Source organism: Bombyx mori, chromosome 19 (assembly GCF_030269925.1).
Source record: "Bombyx mori chromosome 19, ASM3026992v2".
NCBI classification, from domain to species: domain Eukaryota; kingdom Metazoa; phylum Arthropoda; class Insecta; order Lepidoptera; family Bombycidae; genus Bombyx; species Bombyx mori.
Window position 1 is genome coordinate 13,432,495 of NC_085125.1, and position 22,251 is coordinate 13,454,745.

Genomic DNA, 22,251 nt, shown 5'->3' on the forward strand with positions numbered 1-22,251 from the left:
GTACAATACATCTCGGCGTCATAGCGCGGCGTTAGTTTAGCGCTCTGACGCGCGCTAAGTACGCGTTCTGTTTGACGAAGGCTTAAACGTGTAGTAATGGTGCTTTAATTACTGTTTTGCATCCGTAAAAGCGCATGTGGGAAAATGAAACAGTCGCTTGACATGGCTTTTCGGACTCTTCCAAAAAGTCCACTAAAGTCTCTTTAAATAACTGTCATTTTACTGTGACTTTATTTCATCCCATCTCACCTCATTTTATTTAATTTCATCCATATAATCTTTCCCTTTACGTTGTTTTTCATTTAACAGAATATAAAAAAAAATTGTCTGTATGAAGTGATACTTTCGCCTTTCATATTGAAAAATGGAATTATTACTGTCATTAATGTCATTTTCTGTTAATTTGAGGTTATAAATTGGGATTAATGTAACGGAAAAAACACTGTTAGTTCATAATAACAATGAGTGAAAACATAGCTACGAACCTTTTCGAGGCCCAAACGATACATGCCGATCACAAAGACCTTATTCACGATGTCGCGTACGACTTCTACGGGGAGAGAATGGCCACTTGTTCCAGTGATCAATACGTAAAGGTACATTCTTTATATTATTTTTAATTAGAGTACGTACCTTTGTTTTACGTACGTATAGTTGTAAAACGTGGTAAAATGAAATTTTTTTAGTCTTCTGGTAATTCACGAAAGCTTTGTTGCTTCGTAGTAATAAGCAATCGTGAAAGTTAATAATTTGGAATATGTTATTTTTTATCTTAGATATGGGACACAGACGGGCATGGAGGCTGGCGGATGACAGCGAGCTGGAAGGCTCATCACGGCTCTGTTTGGAAAGTTACATGGGCCCACCCAGAGTTTGGACAGGTCATTGCGACTTGCTCCTTTGATAGAACAGCTGCTATTTGGGAGGAAGTGGGTATGTGGAACCATTTGTTCATACCATTTAGCATTAAATTTATTACTTTTTCTAGATGAGTTGTTTTATAATATATTTTATGTATAATTAGCTGACCTGGCAGACTTCGTAGTGCCTCAATCAATAAATAAACTAAACTTTTGTATAAAATAAACCTAAAACAAAAAAAGGAATCCTTCCGGCGGGGGACATATTAAAGGAAAACAAAATTGTTATTTTTATTTAATTCTGAGCATTTTTATATTTAGCTACCTTTTAAACTTTCTCTGGACCTCTACAAATAATACAATACCAAAATTAGCCAAATCGGTCCAACCATTCTCGAGTTTTAGCGAGACGAACGAACAGCAATTCATTTTTATATATATAGATTATAGTATATTCTTGTAAGTTTTAGCCACAATTTACCCATTTTTTGCAGAATGTAAGGTGTAGGGTGCCTGCTTTTCATAGTTTTGCATCATGGTACATTCAATGTACTTCTGAAAGCTTTCATTAGTTTTTTGTGTTTGGGTAGACAGACTGAGATCTTAGATCCCATATCACTTAACATGAGGTGGGCTGTGAGCTCGTCCACCCACCTAAGCAATAAAAAAATTACATTCTAGGAAACCTAGCTTGGAAGTTGCAAAATAATATAAATTTTAACAGACATAAAGTGTGAAAAACTGTGACCAAAGAATGGCCTATTTAGTCATCACTAGCACCATCACTAGTCATGCAGAGATATACACAAGCCAAGTGCAGAATAGTAGGAGTATATAGTTCAAAATGATTGGTTCAAATAAATATGTATTCAATATTGTATTCAGGTGACACCACAGCAACAGGCTCTGAAAAGAGTTTACGTACATGGCTGAAGCGGTCAAACCTCGTTGATTCAAGAACTTCAGTAACAGATGTTAAATTTGGACCTAAACATTTAGGTCTACTACTAGTTACATGCTCAGCTGATGGCATTATAAGGTATTATGTTGATCCATAACACTACACATCAGTAAAACCTCCTGGTACTACTTATTTCAAGCATAAACTGATAGCTACTACCACCCTGCCTATTTCTGCAATGAAACAGTCTCGTTTTCTAATTTGTAGGCTGTTTTACTAGATGGTTAAGAATTTGGGTCTAAATGTGAGTGATGATTTATGTAACAATATTGGCAGCTACTAATGTAATCTAAGCTGTAAGCATTACCTGGTTTTCTACATTTTCAACAATTAAATTCAGCTAATTACCATTTTTCATTTGAATTAATTCTGTGTCGTTCTAGATAAATAGTTGACCTCAGAATCCACATAAGGCTATGTTGTTACTGGTATAGCAATACTGCTCTTCATCTTCTCACTTTAATCTGTTTGAAGCGAAAACAACATTCTGTTTGATTTACAGAATATATGAGGCTCCGGATGTGATGAATTTGGCACAATGGACCCTCCAGCACGAGATACCGACGAAAGTTTCAATTAGTTGTTTATCATGGAACCCTTCATTGTCTAGGTAGGTATGTATTTTTATTATAATTGGATGTAGCAAATAGCCCATCTGATCGTAACTGGATATAGTCACTTATGGACAACAAGTAGTCAACAACAACAGTCAACAACAACAACAACAATAATAACGTGTAGTCAACAAAGAGCTCTTTTAAGTCCCCAGATACTCATAAAACAGCAGGGAATTTAGTTTAGAGGTTGAAAGTGAGAGTAAGAGAGAGTTTTTGGGAGCAAATTGTGTTTTTACTGTGTAAAATAAAACTGTTCTGTTGGCTTGTATTAGTGACTTTTTTATAATATCTTCAATATTGCATTTTTTTTCTAGGGTAGGAAACCCACCAATGTTGGCAGTAGGCAGCGATGAACCTAACACAACAAATGCCTTAGCATCAGTACCATCTGATAAGAGCACAGCTTGTAATGGAAAAGTTTTTATTTATGAGTAAGTATTAATTTATATGTTGTAATCCATGTATTAAATATACACTTTTACTTTTATATGTAAATATCTAAAATACTTATTACTTGAAATAATGATAATTCTAGACAGTGACTTGGATGTGCCCCTGCCATTGACAATGTCTACTGTTAGCAGTGATTTAAAACTATCAGTTTTTGTATTGTATTTGTAGTGAATGTAAACATTTGGCTTCATTCATTTACTTGATAGATTTGCAAATTTTTATAGTTGTCTATAGCCCAGGGAAGATTTTTGTCATAGTTTGGAGAGTATACGACAAAAGGAAGATATTCAACCGAGCGGGTGACAGACAGTCCGAATGTTGATGTTCAGAACTTGTATATATGCAAGTTCCATTCCCGATCCTGCGGACAGAATGGAAAGCAGTCGACGTCGCCCCAAACACGTCATTTCGGATCCTCCCGATCCACTAACGGTGCTTTTAGGTACCTCAAGCACCGGTCATTGTTCTCGTCGAACCCGTCGCTTGCGACGAAGGGCTCGACGAGTAAATTAACCCTCAGACACAGCCCACTGAGTTTCTCGCCGGATCTTCTCAGTGGGTCGCGTTTCCGATCCGGTGGTAGATTCTGCGAAGCACGGCTCTTGCTAGGGTTCGTGTTAGCAACGTCATCAGGTTTCAGCCCCGTGAGCTCACCTACTAGTTAAGGCGAAGCTGATATAGCCTCTCAAGGCTATCAGATTAGGTGGGAAAAAATAAATAAATATGCAGGCTTATCTTGAAAATGTCGTAAGCCAGATTCAGGCATCTAGCAAATATCTTGTGTTCTGTGATGGCTACCCGCCACAATGGTACCGCTGTGTACGTAATAAAAACTCTTATGAAGCTAAACAAAAAAAATTAATTAAATTTGTGTTCAGATACAGTGAAACGTCTCGTCGTTGGACGCGAACGGACTGTCTGTCATCCGTCCAGGAGCCGGTCAACGACCTCGCCTTCGCTCCGAACCTCGGCCGCTCGTTCCATCTCCTCGCCGTAGCCGCCAAGGACCTGAGAATCATTAAAATCGAACCACTTTCGTGAGTACTTTATTATCTTGTCATTGACATGACTACAGATGATGCAAAGTGTAAAATTTCCGTTAAAATTCACAGAAGGGCCGGTAAGCATATCGACGCTTGAAAGGCAAACGTGACTAAGCGACAATAACTGCTTTGTACATAAATGATAGGCAATAACCGTATTCAATGCGCAAAAAATATATATTACTAGGTCTATTAAAATAATTTCAATCCTACAGCTAGATTCGTTAAAATAGATTTTTTTTCAGGTATTTCAACTTTAAATTAGTCTACTGTAAAGTTCACGCATTGTCGCTTAGTCATGTTTGCCTTTCAAGCGTCGATATGATGATAAGGTACCGTTTGAAAAATATGGTTCATTTCTGCGGCACTATAAACAGAACACCAGCCCGATGGTCAGATCTGGTTCAGAAAGTGGTTGGTGGTAGTGAGAAAGAGAGAGAGAGAAAGAGAGAGAGAGAAAGAGAGAGAGAGAAAGAGAGAGAGAGAAAGAGAGAGAGAGAAAGAGAGAGAGAGAAAGAGAGAGAGAGAAAGAGAGAGAGAGAAAGAGAGAGAGAGAAAGAGAGAGAGAAAGAGAGAGCGAGAAAGAGAGAGAGAGAGAAAGAGAGAGAGAGAAAGAGAGAGAGAGAAAGAGAGAGAGAGAAAGAGAGAGAAAGAGAGAGAGAGAATACACTTTATTGCACACCAAAACACAATTTACATTAAAAAACGGTCAAAAAGCAGATAGATTTGTAACAATAGGCTAAAATCGATCTCTTCGAGACAATCGTTTAACTTAGAGAAATTCTGGAAAATATAAAAATATAGCAGGTATGTTAGTCTATAACCATGCGGTCCATGTCATCTACGACCAAACACTATGGAGGAAAGTAACATGTGGTCACGATCTTTAGCGGTGAGGGAACGATGAAGACAGAATAAATATTGCATTACTTTTGAGCACTTTTTTTATTGCATAGATAGGTGGACGAGCTCACAGCCCACCTGGGGTTAAGTAGTTACCGGAGCCCATAGACATCTACAACGTAAATGCGCCACCCACCTTGAGATATAAGTTCTAAGGTCTCAAGTATAGTTACAGCGGCTGCCCCACACTTCAAACCGAAACGCATTACTGCTTCACGACAGAAATAGGCGGAGTGGTGGTACCTACCCGTGCGGACTCACAAGAGGTCCTACCACCAGTAAAACTTCATTACGTGTATTCTATTTAGTTTGCATTCGTTGGAATATAACATTTAAATTATTATTGTGACGTCACAGTGAATCGTCTATCTCCGCGAACGGTTTGGGCGTGCGGTTCAAGAGTGAAGTAATGGCGGCCTTCGACGAGCACTACTCGTGCGTGTGGAGGGTGTCGTGGAACCCCACCGGGACTCTGCTGGCCTCGTCGGGGGACGACAGCTGCGTCAGACTATGGAATAGTAAGGAATGATAATAACCATGTCAATTGTTCAGTATAATTAAATTTTACTCGATTTCATATCTATTCCAGATGTATAGTTTCCTAAGATATATTCTTCGATCATCGAATGTAGAGTTGTAAACGAATGGTATGATATCAAGTAGTTTTTAAGGATGGGACAACCATTGCAATACAATTGAGAGTTAGACCTCCTTGGGTCAATAAGTGAAATGTTCACTTTGAACTTCTTTGTCTACGGTATGACTCACTGACATATGGCATTGTTTGAGATGATTCCGTTGTATGCCATAGTCAGAGTACATCCCTATTGAGTTGCCGGAATTCATTCTTGATTCTTTTGATGTATTTTCAAATGAGGTGTGTGAAAGCAGTTCTGTGCTGAAGGTTGCGGCTTAGCTGTGCCGTTATTTAACCCACAGACACAGCCCACTGAGTTTCTCGCCGGATCTTCTCAGTGGGTCGCGTTTCCGATCCGGTGGTAGATGCTGCGAGGCACGGCTCTTGCAAGGGTTCGTGTTAGCAACGTCGTCAGGTTTGAGCCCCGTGAGCTCACCTACTAGTTAAGGTTACGCTGAAATAGCCTCTCAAGGCTCTCAGCTTAGGTAGGAAAAAAAAGATTCGTGGTGTCGTGGGACACCGGATAGGAACGAAGTTCCTTATTATAAAAATATTAATTTTAAGTTCTATTCGAGGTATAAAGAAAATAAAACTGGAGGTTTCGCAACAACCCACGGTCATTCGGTAACGTGCGAACTTATTGTGGTACACTTCATTCACGGTTGTTTGTATAAGAGTTAGTGTATTGCGCAAACGAATGCTCTCAGATTGTGGTCAATTAATGACTACAAAAATTGTTATTTTTTGTACGTTATTACAAAGTTAAGTCGTACACTGTGTGCATTACTAATAAAAATCTTACGTTACGGACGTTTTTTCCCGGTTAGGGTACCCTTCCGCATCGTCCCATAATGAAGTTCGTTCCAAAAAAAAAAGCCGTTATTATTACTGATGTGTTGGGACTGGCCAAGTAACGGTTATTGGTTTTTACAGTGCAATACTTGAATCAGTGGAAGTGCGTGGCCGTGTTCAAGAATGAGACGGTGGGCGGAGACAGCGCGCCCGCCGCCCGCGCGCACACCGCCTACACGCGCCTCGCCGCCATGGCCAACCCCGCGCACATGCCCGTGCACTGACGCGACAAGAGGTGAGTGTCATTTTTTTTTCTCCTACCTACGCCGAAAGTTCAGTTTTCCTCCCGCTGTACAGGGAAGAAAGTGTAACTTTTCCTCTCTAGTTACTGACAAGTGCGCATGCGCGTTAGTGTCTACGTCTGCTCTCACGCACCTAAAATTCTCCGCCATTGTTGTGCTCGGGTAATTTGCAATATTGTGTTTAGTGTAAAAGTGAAATAAACAAAAGGCAATAAAATTTAATACTGAAGTATTAAACAAAGATGAGTTCATCAGACAGTTCTTATTCAATTAGTAGTAGTTTATTTAAAAATTAAAAAACAGTTAATTTTCTTTTTTTACGAGTATGGGGGGGCTCCGCCCCCCCTACCCCCTGCCAGGGCTTCGCCCCTGGACCCCGGCTCGGTACTCCACGAACTTTCGGCCTGGTAGGAGAAAAAATAGTATGAGCACCGCGGGAAAAAAGTAGGACATCTCATCCCGCGTGTTTGCAATTTTGGTGCACAATGTACTATATTTTTATTGCTTAGATGGGTGGACAAGCTCACAACCCACAACAATTAGTAAACCATTATCGACCCTAAATAGTAAACATCCATCTTTATATTTCACATCATCATCATCATCATCAGCGCAGAGCTCCACTGCTGAACATCACGGCCTTCCCACAGGTTCGCACGAATACATCATCATCATCATCATCATTCTCCTGCCCTTCTCCCAGTCACCTGGTGTCGACACAACATGTTTTCTCCTTCCATACTCCTCTATCATTTCATCATCATCATCATCATCAACAGCCCACAGTCGTCCACTGCTGGACATAGGCCTCTCCCAATCCACACCACTGAGCCCGGTCTGCGGCTCTCCTCATCAACATCTTGCCGGCCACCCTGCGGAGGTCATCGCACCACCTAGGCTATCATTTACCTTTTTTTTATTACTTAGATGGGTGGACGAGCTCACAGCCCACCTGATGTTAAGTGATTACTGGAGCCCATAGACATCTACAACGTAAATGCGCCACCCACCTTGAGATATAAGTTCTAAGGTCTCAGTATAGTTACAACGGCTACCCCACCCTGCAAACCGAAACGCATTACTGCTTCACGGCAGAAATAGGTAAGGCGGTGGTACCTACCCGTGCAACTCACAAGAGGTCCTACCACCAGTAATTACGCAAATTATCATTTTGCGGGTTTGATTTTTATTACACTATGGTTATTCCTTCACCGTGGAAGTCAATGGTGAACATTTGTTAAGTACGTATTTCATTAGAAAAATTGGTACCCGCCTGCGGGATTCGAACATCGGTGCATCGCTGCCTAATTTGGCCTAAAATAAATAAATAAATAAATAAATAAATAAAATGACTGGACTACACGTGCCTCGCCCGCCGTCGCATTCGACGAAGTCAGGGCAATGGCTGCGCCAATTCGTCTAATAAAAATCGTAGAAAATATAATAAACGCATTTTCTTCATAATAAAATTTTATTTTCACAATTACTACGTTCACTGAAAACACTTTTCTACTTTAGCGGCGTTGTCCGTCTCAGTCTTTGTAATGGAGTCGATTCTCGGTCACGTCTCGTTGAATACCATCCAACCTTGAACATTTTGAATCAATTACACGTCTTCTTCATAACCAACAGTGTTAATGGCTATTGTTTAATGAATGTGGACCTCGACAATGAACCCGTTGTCACGCGGCCTGATAGGGCTCCTCCCACGGGAGCGCCAGCCGCAGACATGTTATACGGAGTTGAGAAAATATCTTTTAAAAAAAAGATTTTATTGATGGAATAGACATATAAAGATTTACGACGACAATGACGGCAACCGTGCCTTGTGGAATTAGGAATAGGACTGACTGACTAGGGAGAGGATTGTTCTCTAATAAAGGATCATAAGTGCTGACGCTATTCGGGAATGGTGATGATGAAAGCAAAGCTAGGAACCAGAGGGTATCATAACAGTCAGTAAACCTATTTTTTCTATATTGAAACTACTCTCTAAAAGGTTTTGAACAAATAATATATTTTTTTATTGCTTAGATGGGTGGACGAGCTTAGAGCCCACCTGGTGTTAAGTGGTTACTGGAGCCCATAGACATCCACAACGTAAATGCGCCACCCATCTTGAGATATAGGTTCTGGGGTCTCAAGTATAGTTACAACGGCTGGTCCACCCTTCAAACCGAAACGCAGTAATATATTACATATTATGTATTTTGGTAAGCAGCGGCTTGGCTCTGCCCTTGGCATTGCTGTACTTGGGTCACTGTAACCACTCACCATCAGGTGGGCCGTAAGCTCCTTTGACTACAAGGCCAACAAAAATTTTATTGCGGAAACTTTATCATAGTTCATATATTCCAAAAACATATATAAATATTTGTTTTTTTTTCTAACAATTATAATTTTTGCACTAAGGGTGCCAATTATTATTTTTTAATTATAGAAAATAGAAAAATCGATTATTATTTTAAATCTCAAGGAAATGAATTGATTAAATCATTTTGATTATTAATTTTTACCAAAAGTGCCAATGTTATAATTCAGAAATAATAGGTGTATTAAAATTTCTTAGATTATTAATTAAAAAGAAAATTATTAATTAATAGAATTAATTAATTGTACTGAGAAATGTTGATAAGATAAAATAAAAAAATTACTTAAAAAATTTTGCCGCCCTAGGCACTTGCCCCGACTGCCCCTAGTGTAAATCGACCACTGTCTGTAGGTCGTAGCGTCACCAGTACCGACAGCATAAACACATAAATAAAATATAGAAATGTATTTCGTTACCGGCAATGCTCTTTCGCTCTTGCTATGGCTGTTCGATGAAGAGTGAGGACTCGTGATGTTCCTGTGAAAAAAAAAAACACATTTCGTTTTGTGACAAAAATCAAGTTTTTTTTAGTTTTTTTTTTTTTTTATCATTTTTAAAAAACAAACTTTTTCGTATTAATGCACGTATTTCTTGTGAAACGAACTTGTATCGGCGAACAAGTCCACGTATTGTTTAAATGAAAACGGAAGTTTAATTCTTTGCACTCGAGCGGTGAGGTATCGCTTACCGCATGATTTAATTATAAACGACAAAAAGAACGATAAGAACATCAATCAAAAACGTATTGTTACACTAGAAAGAGTTCACGCCATCTGTCGTCGAATAGCAGAAACGATTATCAAAATAACTAGTAATATCGAGAACGCTAGAGAAGTGTAACGCCATCTATTATCAAATATCGGAAACACATATCGAAACTGGTCTTGCCGGGAATGTTTTCGATAATTGTAGAGATGTGGTATCGGCTACAAAAGCGTTGCAGAGATGGCACGAAGGCAGTTAGTAATCGGAACTACTCGAAGCGAAACGGCGAATGGATCAACTGAAGCGAAGCGGTTACTTACTGGTGGTAGGACCTCATGTGAGTCCGCACGGGTAGGTACCACCACCCCGCCTATTTCTGCCGTGAAGCAGTAATGCGTTTCGGCTTGAAGGGTGGGGCATCCGTTGTAACTATACTGAGACCTTAGAACTTATATCTCAAGGTGGGTGGCGCATTTACGTTGTAAATGTCTATGGGCTCCAGTAACCACTTAACACCAGGTGGGCTGTGAGCTCGTCCACCCATCTAAGCTATAAAAAAAAAAGTGAGAATTTTAAAGTGTTCGTTAAATGTTCTAAGTATTTGTTTATCCCGAACACGAGCGCGTAACAATACAAACAAGGCGTCAATCATCAAAATTAAATAAAGTAATTTCTATAGTTTACACAGTGCATCGATCATTTCCGCACCAAAGCGGTGAACGATACTCAACTCTCGCGTGCAAAAGGTCAATAGTTACGTCCACGGATTCCTGATATGGATATCAGGAACTAGGAATTGTGGTTTGTGACGAATCATGAAAATACGTAATGAGCTCAAGTTAAAGATATATCTATACTAGCGACCCGCCCTCGCTTCGCTTCGGAAACATTAAAACACAAATGAAACCAAAAAAAAAAAATAAAAAAAAAAATAAAAAAAAGTAGCCTATGTTCATCAGGGACAATGTCGGCTTCTAATGGAAAAAGAATTTTTCAAATCGGTCCAGTAGTTTTGGAGCCTATTCGAAACAAACAAACAAACAAATCTTTCCTCTTTATAATTATAATAATAATTAGTATAGATTTATAATATTAGTATAGATATAGATAAAAATAGAAATATAAGTAGTATAAGTATATTGTAAATAGACATGCTTTAATGAAAATTGACTTCAAATCACTAAAAACAATAATCATCGAAATCGGTTGGCGTGATATTGAGTTATTCATCTATTTGTCGCGCACGTACTTAATGCAAATTTAAGACTTATATGGTTTTCTCATGGATTTCCAATATTCGTGATTCGTCAAAAAAACGTATTTTATAGTTTTTTTTTTTTAAAGTAAACGAAAAACGCTCACCCCAAAGAAGCTCTTTTAATGGAAGTCGCGTTACTTTGATACAAGATCCGGGGCGCAGCGCTCAACAGTTCACTCGTTCTCCAACTAACAACAGAGACGTGCCGACGAGATGAGTTATTTGTGCCTCATAATGAGTTACAGGACAAAACCACCAATTAACTAATTGGAGACTTGTCAATTTACAAAAAAAAATAATTAAATTATTTTTTTGGGAAACTCAATGTATTACGATAATTTCAAAATAATATATGCTAATGATTAGAATTAATGTCTTAATCGCGTACGAAATATATTCGTTAAGAAAGAAAGAAAAAAAAGAAAATAAAACAATTACATATTAGGTTACAATTCATTGCTCTTGACATTTATTACTGGTGGTAGGACCTCTTGTGAGTCCGCGCGGGAACCACCACCCCGCCTATTTCTGCCGTGAAGCAGTAATGCGTTTCGGTTTGAAGGGTGGGGCAGTCGTTGTAATTATACTTGAGACCTTAGAACTTATATCTCAAAGGTGGGTGGCGCATTTACGTTGTAGATGTCTATGGGCTCCAGTAACCACTTAACAGGTGGGCTGTGAGCTCGTCCACCTATCTAAGGAATAAAAAATATTTAAAAACGCAATCCACCCATTTCTTCTTAGGTCTACCTCTCCCTCTATATCCTTCCACATTCATTCATTGTTAACACTCTTACCAACCTCATTTTCATTTCGTCTCATCACATGCCCATACCATCCCAAACGCGCGCTCAGATACATTAATCGAATAAAAATGAACTATATTGTACACATGTCAGTTTGTTTGATCAGCTCGTGGATCAGTGCTACCCACCTCGGCAGCGCGTCGCCTGCCTTCCTGTAAAACTGCGTCGAAGCATTCCCTACCCTATTAGGGCAGCTGTTAAGTCTAGGTTTCAATTCATCAATGATTTTCCTCGTCGATAAAACCCTGTTGTTTTTTATCGTCTCCATATTGGAATGTTCGTCGATACTGGGCAGTCTTGAAGACAAACAGTCACCGTTATCGTACATTCTGGACGGTGGGGGTTTGACTCTGTTCTGAAGTTTTACATCGCTATTTTCAACAGCCGATTTCAGGCTCGCTTGAAGGGCAGTTTTAGAAATTTCAATTTTACTGCCCAGACTTTCGGTCCTCTCTTGTTTGGCGCGATATTCTGGTGGCGACAAGGGTCTAGCTTCGATGCTATTCGGCGACCATAATAAGTCTGTCCCTGGCAAAGCCCTCATGTTGAACAAATGCGCCTTGATGTTGTACATGCCAGCTGTCGAGCCGAAGGGGTCAGCTTTTATTTGCGCAACCACGTCCATTATCGTTTGACCACACAGCTCTGATATTTGCCTGTAAATCTAAGCGGTTTCGAGTTACAAATTTTATGAAATACATTCTTTTTAGACGCAACTAATTTGTAAGGTGTTTAACGCGTTTCAAGCTAAAGGCAACACCTGCCTGCCTCCGAGATTCGGATGTGGATTGTGCCAAAGGGGTTTTAGTCGGTTCGACACTAAAGCATACCTGTAATCGACCGGTATAAAAACCCGATCAAGCTATCTCCATTGTTATAATAAACGGACAGACTGGTATTATGTATGATCCTTAATCCCTAAGTCGCAGCAGTACATCTATAGTAATCTATACTTTTATACTAATATATAAATCTACAGGGGTTTTTACGGATGTTCCGTTATAACTACTGTACCATGCATCCGATTGGACTTGAAACTTGGTATCCATGTAGAAAATACATGTACTTAATGGATAGGCTAATATTTATATCAGTGTTGGACTCCCTACACCAGTTGGGGGACGTTAACGATGAGAATCTTTGGGGGGGGGTGAGAAATAATAATGTTAATTTTAAATAGCCAGCGAAGCGGACGGGTACAGCTGGTACAATTTAAAAGCTTTCGTTCCGATCAGACTTAAAGGGTAGCAAATAGGTTTTCGTCGACATTGTTGAATACAACCTTGACCCTGGTCAAAGATTATCTAGTTATCTCACCTCTCTGTTAGTCTTGGGGTCTATAGTGGCAAACGGATGAGTCTTCATTTTCATTCCTGGTCGTTTCAGCCATCGGTGGCACGCTGCGTCGTCGATCCTCATGCGCAGGTCCACGTTCGGTTCCAGCAAGTGTTGTATAAAAGTTTTGCAATCTGTGACGTGATTAGAATGTCGTTTGACGAAAGCGTCCGTGATCGATTATGCAAGACGCCCGGTTTTCTGATATCGACTGATGTAATAGTGGAAGGGCATGAATCATTAAGCTGGTGATAGTTTTATGCAAAATACATAGGGCACTACGTTTTGTGGACCACATTGGAACAATAGTGTTTTCGATCTTGGAGTAGATTCTGCGAGATTCTTGTAAGGGCTAGCAAGTTTCCAAAGGTTGAGCCCCAAAAGTTCACCTACTAGTGCGCGCGTATTTAATAAGACCTTTAGGGCTACCTACGAAAGGAGGAAAAACCAATGCGTAATTACCGTTTTACGTCTGAAATCGGTTGCAAACGTGGAACAATCGTTGCTGAGAGTAAAATTGATATTTACAACTCCTGTCTCTAAGCGATCTACCAGTCCCGATTAAATCAGAAATTTGTCTTTGCCCTTTACGCGCTAATTTACAGAAAGTCTTAACGAATTAAAACCCGTTGGCAGTAGACAGCGGCTTGCCTTTGCCGTTGGCATTGCTGATATCCATGAGCGACGGTGATCACTTAATTAGACTTTTTTTTTATTTGATTGGCGAAATTTTTATTAGAAGTCGTCGTGGCCTAACGGATAAGACGTCCGGTGCATTCGTGTTGAAGCGATGCACCGGTGTTCGAATCCCGCAGGCGGGTACCGATTTTTGTAATGAAATACGTACTCAACAAATGTTCACGATTGACTTCCACGGTGAAGGAATAACATCGTGTAATAAAAATGAAACCCGCAAAATTATATTTGCGTAATTACTGGTGGTAGGACCTCTTGTGAGTCCGCACGGGTCCCACCTATTTCTGCCGTGAAGCAGTAATGCGTTTCGGTTTGAAGGGTGGTGCAGCCGTTGTGACTATACTGAGACCTTAGAACTATATCTCAAGGTGTGTGGCGCATTTACGTTGTAGATGTCTATGGGCTCCAGTAACCACTTAACATCAGGTGGGCTGTGAGCTCGTCCACACATCTAAGCAATAAAAAAAAAAAAAAAAAAACAATATCAGGACTTCTTTCAAGGTTTCTCGAGAGGTTTTTTCCTTGAGTTATATGAAGATCCGATTTCTCGATTTATTCATAATAATGCATGTTTATTAGATAGTGGTGTTGACTATCAGGTGGGCGATAAGCTGAGCCGGCAATAAAAAAAATACATAAATTCACGTAATGTGTTTTGTTCACAGATCAATCACAGCAAGCAGATAAACAAGAAACAAAACGATAAATTAACGCCATTAACGTGTTTTTGTTTAACTCTTACTCAAAATGTTTAAACCGATAATTCAAATTGGATTATCAAGTTTTATATCCGAGAACTAATTTTAAAGCAGTTTCTGGACGTCGTATATTAGAAAGAGACCCGATTATAGTCGCGCTCTTTCGAACATTTTTGCAGTGACGTCATCAGTCGCACGACAGAGACAACGACAGCTGGTGGTCTTTGTCGATTTTGACAACACGAAATTCATTTGACGCAAACTGCGTCGTAAACGTTTAACGTATAAAAATAATATTAATTGTTTTCTAATTACCATTTAAGTCTTTAGTGAATAAGATGTTTTTTTAAAATGAATAAACATTTTTTGGAGTTTCGTTTAGTTTTTTTTTTTTTTAATAACGACTCGTTATGATCTTCCTTAAAATATAGGAATATATGATGGTTTCGTGTTTACACATCCGCCGCCATCCATCAAAGTTGATATGAAAAAAAAATGAGTATTTCTAATTTACTCATTCACCAGCACCCCGCCCGCCAATGGAGTAGAATTCATTCGCACTATAACTACTATTTATAGTTTAAGTACTATACTACTATATATACTGCATATACTATACTACTTTTTCCCCACTTATCATCTGGCTTTGGAATGAACTCTCGCACGGTGTTTCCCTTCTTTTTTTTCCCCTACCTATGCTGATAGCCTTCAGCTGATATTTCAGCTTCACCCTAACGTGTGTAGGTGAGCTCACGGGGCTCAAACCGGAGTGTTGCTAACACTGATCCTAGCAAGAGCAGTGCTTCGCAGAATCTACCACTGGATCGCAAACGTGACCCACTGAGAAGATCCGGCGAGAAACTCAGTGGGCTATGTCTATGGGTTAATTCGCTGACCGGTGAGGACGGTGACCGGTGCTTGTGGTGCCTAAAAGCACCGTTAATGGGGTGGTGTTTCCCAAGCGCTATGAAATGTCCTTCAAACGAGGCTTGTGGAGTGTACTCAATGGTAGGCAGCAACTTGGCCGTGCACCTGGCATTGCTGAAGTCCATGAGCGACGGTGATCACTATTTTATTTATTGCATAGATTTGTGGACGAGCTCAGCCCACCTGGTGTTAAGTGGTTACCGGAGCCCATAGACGTCTACAACGTAAATGCCGCCACTCACCTTGAGATATGAGTTCTAAGGTATCAGTATAGTTACAACGGTTGCTCCACCCTTCAAACCAAAACGCATTACTGTTTCACGGCAGAAATGAGCAGGGTAATTGTACCTACCCGTGCGGACTCACAAGAGGTCCTATCACCAGTAATTACGCAAATTATAATTTTGCGGGTTTGATTTTTATTAGACGATGCTATTCCTTCACCATTGAAGTCAATCGTAAACATTTGTTAAGTACGCATTTCATGAGAAAAATTGGTACCCGACTGCGGTATTCGAACACCGTTGCATCGCTAGATACAAATGCATCGGACGTCTTACTCTTGAGGCCACGACTACTTCAAACTAACTACACTAACACGACACTAACCATCAAGTGGGCCGCATGCTCGACTGCCTATAAAGACCATAAAAACCTAGTTGCGGCAACGTTAATCGGTGTTAGAGAAGAATTTTATATCGTAGCTTGAATCTGGATGTGAATGTACAGTAGCTACAGTTGATTGACCTACCGTTAGAGACGCAGGCCAGGGCCGCCCGTTGTTTCCTGGTAAAGCCGCGGGCGATGGCGGCGCGGAGCTGCGGGCGCGACCCCCCGCCCAACCCCCCGCCCGACCCCGCGCTGAACGGCAGGCCGCCTGTCACCATACCATACACGATCACACCGCTGGAAAGTGTACGTCGCCATTACTGATTAATTAACTGGGTGGTGCAGTAATTGGCGCCCCAGACCGGACCTGGCCGAGAGTGGGTCGATAAACATTTTTATGATGAATTTGTTTGTTCATTGTCAGAGTGTTTAATGTATATAAATTTAGGACTCAGAAGAAAAACCATTAAAAAAACAACAATTTAAACATTACAAAATTTGTGATTCTTAGACTCTAATCAATCGACTCTTAATTCAACATAGACACTAAAATAAATCACCAAACAACCAGAGTAGAGAAAGTAACACTTTGGTATTCTCTTGACTCAAAGCACATACACTCTACATTATTTTTACAATCGTGTTTTTTAAATATACATTTTTAAAAGTACTAGTGGTCCCGCAGCAATCGAAATTCGACTATAATTAGTTGAAATTATAAGCTTGAATATTATTAAGGTTCTATTGTCAAATACTATTATATTTCTATGATCACAGGTTTCGCCAAGACTACACTATATACAAATAATATTAAAGGCAAACAATATTAATATGTGTGTCGTATACATGGTAGTGTGCGTAATGTTTTTTTTTATTAAGTGAATTTTTTATGCATAAATAAAAAAAAATAGTTTCTGCACTCCTTCTCTATACTCTCTATAAGTGTGGGAAATTTTATACTCCTCCGTCCGCGCAATTTTCGTAAAGAAGGATACAAAGTTTTTGCTTTACGTACTAAGATATAGATACTAGCTGACCTGGCAAACGTTGTGTTGCCTTAAATAAGATTTCTAGGGAAATTCTAGTGTAGAAAAAAAAACCTCATTCAACCACATAGTACTTAATTATAACCAAAAAAAAAATTATCCAAAAAATAAAAAAATAAATGTTTAGGGTGGATAACCCTTATCACTTAGGGGTATGAAAAATAGATAGTAGCCGGTTTCAGAGCTACTGAATATTCTATTGATACACAAATAAAACCAAAAAAACATGGCTGAAAAATGTATATTATTGTATAGCTCTCAAATATATTAAGTGTATAATCTATGATGTATAGTGAGTAAGTAAGACAGGAGACCGGCTTCGTCCTTATCCCTACTACGTGATGTTTGCTGGATGAGTGGTGACACCTGGCGGGGATAACTGATCGATTGATAGTTGATCAGTAATCGACCGGCGAAGGCGGGAGATCAAATTGAATTTTAAAAAAAACATAATTAATGGAACTTGAAATTATAAACTCTGAATAAGAATTTATCGTACTACAATTATAATATTTGATTGCCATCTTGCAACCTTATTGCGGATTTGTGCATAGAATAAAAATAATAATAATTGGGATTAAATAGGGGTTGATCGTATAAGAGTGAAAATTGAGAGTAATATGATTTTTTTTATTTTAAGTCATGACAAAATAAAAAAACAATTACATATTGCCAAAAAAATTAAAGCTTATAATTAACAAATAAAAAATAGGGGTTGATCATAGAAGGATGACAAATTGAGAGTAACATCAGATTTTTTATTTTAATTCATGACAAAATAAAAATAAAAATGAAAATCTTGCCAAAAAAATTTAAGTTTATAATTAACAAATAAAAAATAGGGGTTGATCGTAGAGGGATGAAAATTTCAGAGTAATGTGAATTTTTTTATTCTAAGTCATGACAAAATAAAAACAAAATTCTTGCAAAAAAATTTAAAGTGTTTAATTAGCAAATAAAAAATAAGTGTTGATCGCAGAGAGGTGAAAATTTAGCGTTGTATGTATTTTTGTACGCTGTATCATAAAAAAATAAAAATAAAATTTTTTGTCTAAAAAATAAAAAACAAAAATTAGGGGTGGACCACCCTTAACATTTAGGGGGATGAAAAATAGATGTTGTTCGATTCTCAACCCTGACCGATATGCACGCTAAGATTCACGAAAATCGGTCGAGCCGTTTCGGAGGAGTTCAGTCACGCACACCGTGACACGAGAATTTTATATATTAGATAAATCAGTCTCTGGTTCTCACAGTACAAGGAATCCAACTTTAGGGTCTGACGTCCTTATGCGACTTGTCCCCCGTTTACACAAATATTCTACGAATCCTATTACTAATGGGGGGACGTGCGCTGTTTAAGTCGTTTTAATTGGCTATTCGAAGGGGGGTTATACGATCATTTCAACTCACATGCTCCAGAGGTCGACCTCCGGCCCGTATTTCCTTCCGTCGATGAAGAGTTCCGGCGCGGCGTACTCCAGGGAGCCGCAGGGCGTCCTCAGCCCGCCGCTCGAGCTCCAAAGATTCGATAACCCGAAATCTTGAAACACGTAACGTATCTAATACGCACTTAACAAACGTTCACGATTGACTTCCACGGTGAAGGAATAACATCGTGTAATAAAAATGAAACCCGCAAAATTATAATTTGCGTAATTACTGGTGGTAGAACCTTTTGTGAGTCCGCTCGGGTAGGTATCACCGCCCTGGCTATTTCTGTCGTGAAGCAGTAATGCGTTTCGATTTGAAGGGTGGGGCAGCCTTTGTAACTATACTGAGACCTTAGAACACATATCTCAAGGTGGGTGACGGTATTTACATTGTAGATGTCTATGGGCTCCAGCAACCACTTAACACCAGGTAGGCTGTGAGTTCGTCCACCCATCTAAGCAATAAAATCTTCAAAACGCAATGGGAATTAAGTGGTTAAGGTGCAAGTTCTACATACTGACAGTTGAAGGAAAGAGCAACAGTTTCTTATGGGATTATTGCTTGTCTGCTTAAAACTAAACACGCATTGTCAGTCGCACGTACCCTATGTCTATTACAGGGGAATGAATAATTATAAACTTACCGACTATTTTTATAAACTGCTTTGTACTGTCCAACATGATGTTTTCCATTTTAAGATCCCTGTGTTTAGAGACGTTACATTTATTAATATGTACGATATTGTATGCGTGTTTATCGAAATACGTTTGGAGGGGTATGAAGAATTTTCATCAATAGATAAGCTGGTATGACCATTTATGACAGCTATTTTTTTCCCTACCTATGCTTGATAGATAGCCTTGAGAGGCCATTTCAGCTTCTCCTTGCGTGTAGGTGAGCTCACGGGGCTCAAACCGGAGTGTTGCTAACACGAACCCTAGCAAGAGCCGTGCTGCGCAGAATCTACCACCGGATCGTAAACGCGACCCACTGAGAAGATCCGGCGAGAAATTCAGTGGGCTGTGTCTATGGGTTAATTCGCTCGTCGAGCCCTTCGTCGCAAGCGACGGGTTCACGAGGACGGTGACCGGTGCTTGTGGTGCCTAAAAGCACCGTTAATGGATCAGGAGGATCCGTAATGACGCGCTTTGGGCGACGTAAACGGTTTACCATTCGGTCTACAGGATCGGGTATGAGTAATAGTTAAGTATCTGACAATGTATTGGAATAAAAAGGAAGAATCTAACGCCCTTACCGATGCACCACGGCACGCGCATGCATGTGCCGAACGGCGGAGACGAGCTGTGCGGCGAGAGCACGTGCCCTGTGCTCGGGGAGGCCCCGCGCGCCCCCGCGAGCCCCCAGCACGTGCGAGCACAGGTCGCCGCCGCCCGCCGCCTCCATCACCACGTAAAGGCGCGGCCCGTGCTGATCACCACACACAAATACACCAACGCAGTAGTATCGGGTCGTAGGACCTCTTGTGAGTTCGCACGGGTAGGTACCACCATCCCGCCTATTTCAGCCGTGAAACAGTAATCCGTTTCGGTTTGAAGGGTAGGATAGCCGTTATAACTATATTGAGACCTTAGAACTCATATCTCAAGGTGGATGGTGGCATTGAAACAACTCAAGGGCTGGTTCTTTGCGAATCTACTACGAGAGTAAAAAATATTCTTAGAGAGTATTAAAGCCTATTCAATGTTTTTAGACGGACGCGCAAGTTGATGTGGTGTTATCACCAGCTGTTTATTCCCGTCAGCCACCTCGCGACGTGAAAAAGGTCGCAGTGAAATAGGTTTTTACCATCATCGTTTCGTACAGAGCAGCGATGCAAGGATGCCGCAGTCTCGCCATCACTCTTGGTTCGCGATGCAGGTTCCTGCGTGCGTATTCCTCTTTTATACATGTTAGGTCTATCACTTTAACTGCCACCTGAAAGGCAAGGATTGACGACACCTTAGTAGTACTGTATTGGTATTTTTTTTCTACCTATTCAAGTAACCTTGAGGGGTTATTCTAGATTCGCAGAATTAGTAGGTGAGCTCACGGGGCTCAAACATGACGACGTTGCTAACACGAACCCTAGCAAGAGCCGTGCTTCGCAGAATCTCCCACCGGATCGGAAACGCGACCCTACTGAGAAGATCCGGCGAGAAACTCAGCTGTGTCTGTGGGACGAAATTGACATAGGTTCATACGCTGTTATATTGCCTTAAGAGGCATATGAACGTGTGACGCGGTCATGGTTAATAGTTTGTGTTTAGACTTGTTGTAGGCTTCGTTTGAAGACGCATTCAGTTCTACTCCACGTTCGTAGTAATTGAAAAGAATTCTAGTTGTACAATACTTGAGTTCGGTAGTAAAATCAGCTGGCACAGCCCAGTTTGTTTACTTAGCTCAGATTCCTGGTGGTAGGACCTCTTTAGAGTCCGCACGGGTAGGTACCACCACCCTGTCTATTTCTGCCGTGAAGCAGTAATGTGTTTCGGTTTGAAGAGCGGGACAGCCGTTGTAACTATACTGAGGAGACTTTAGAACTCATATATCAAGGTGGGTGGCGGCATTTTCGTTATAGATGTCTATGGGCTCCGGTAGACATTTAACACCAGGTGGACTGTGAGCTCGTCCAAACATCTATGCAATAAAAAAATAAAATAAAAAGAAGTTGTGAATGATAACATGGTAGAAATGAAATATTATAAATTTTTCATAGCTCCGGCACTCGGCGAGACAAAATACCGCAATTGTCGTGCTAGTTCACATGTCAATACATGGTCAAAAAGAAATGTATTGCCCCTGTAGGCAGACAAGCATACCGTCCACCTGATGATGAGTGGTTACCATTGCTCGTGGGCATCAACAATGCTAGGGGCAGAATCAAGCCACTGCCTATGTGAGCAAGTCTTAATTTATATACATACTCGTGTACGCCAGTTCAATGTTTACGATAAAATATAATTAGATTCTTTAATGAATACCAAAATATTCTATGATTCTTATTTCGCAGATACTTATTTTTTAATTAAAATGAAAACCTAATTAATGCACCGAAACACACACAGGTGCATAAACCTCTAAAACCATTAATATACCTTTTCTGTATTGTGTCGGTAAATAGGAATCGGATGTCTTTTCTAATAGATTAGTAGCACGGTGATCCTTAGATATTTCCTTACCTTAGCGCCTATAATTCTGTGTGTGGCTTCTTCGACGCGTGCGAAGTGTCCCTTCCCCAAAACTCTGCCGGTCATCAGATAGTTCCCAACACTGTACACTTGATTCTTACTCTTTGTCATGGCTCTCATACTGTTCACACTTTAATTTCGATGCATAATATTTGTTCACGATAAAAATTAAGAAAAATTATTTTAATATCACACGGCTCTTATTTACTTGTAAACTTCATACAAATGTCTAATCGGCTCTTCATTTGTTTAGTTGTTCGAAATCGGAACGACCGTCGACTTGACATTTAATTGGAAGCACTATTTATATCGAATCGATTCGAGACTTACTGGTTTTCGTAAGAGCTTTGTCTATTTTATAATGAGCCGGTATTACCGCGCCGGGACCACGGCTATTTCTTCCGCAAAGGATTCGTGTTCCGCTTGCGAGGGCAGCTTTTACCATTTCGAACCAAAGTCTAAAGAGGAGTGTCGATATGCACGACGCCTAAAGCTTTCGGTGACTGGTTAGCATCATGAAGGCTCCTTCGTCCGAAGGACTAAAACTAAAACTTCCGTGTTGCGATATGTGAACGCCTTTTATTTAAGACTAGCGACCCGCCGTCGCTTC

The 22,251-nt window shown here is 40.1% G+C and overlaps 2 protein-coding genes across 3 annotated transcripts; one reads left to right on the forward strand and one right to left on the reverse strand.

The window, feature by feature from the left end:
* The first annotated feature begins 364 nt into the window (after nt 1-364).
* Nucleotides 365-14,813, forward strand: LOC732957 (sec13-like protein). Of its 2 annotated transcripts, XM_038017475.2 has the most exons (9): nt 365-596; nt 777-933; nt 1,746-1,899; nt 2,324-2,431; nt 2,753-2,869; nt 3,770-3,928; nt 5,195-5,355; nt 6,408-6,561; nt 14,405-14,813. In XM_038017475.2, the coding sequence occupies exons 1-8, from the start codon at nt 462-464 to the stop codon at nt 6,548-6,550; spliced, it is 1,134 nt and encodes a 377-aa protein (XP_037873403.1). In that variant the 5' UTR covers nt 365-461; the 3' UTR covers nt 6,551-6,561; nt 14,405-14,813.
* On the reverse strand, nt 8,021-21,894 carry LOC101746095 (hormonally up-regulated neu tumor-associated kinase homolog A). Its single transcript, XM_004924191.5, has 11 exons — nt 21,633-21,894; nt 20,260-20,388; nt 19,709-19,881; nt 19,097-19,155; nt 18,433-18,562; nt 16,116-16,270; nt 13,026-13,177; nt 11,837-12,372; nt 11,007-11,090; nt 9,356-9,416; nt 8,021-8,155 (listed from the first exon to the last, which is right to left on the reverse strand). The coding sequence occupies exons 1-11, from the start codon at nt 21,759-21,761 to the stop codon at nt 8,078-8,080; spliced, it is 1,686 nt and encodes a 561-aa protein (XP_004924248.1). The 5' UTR covers nt 21,762-21,894; the 3' UTR covers nt 8,021-8,077.
* Between the last annotated feature and the right edge of the window lie 357 nt (nt 21,895-22,251).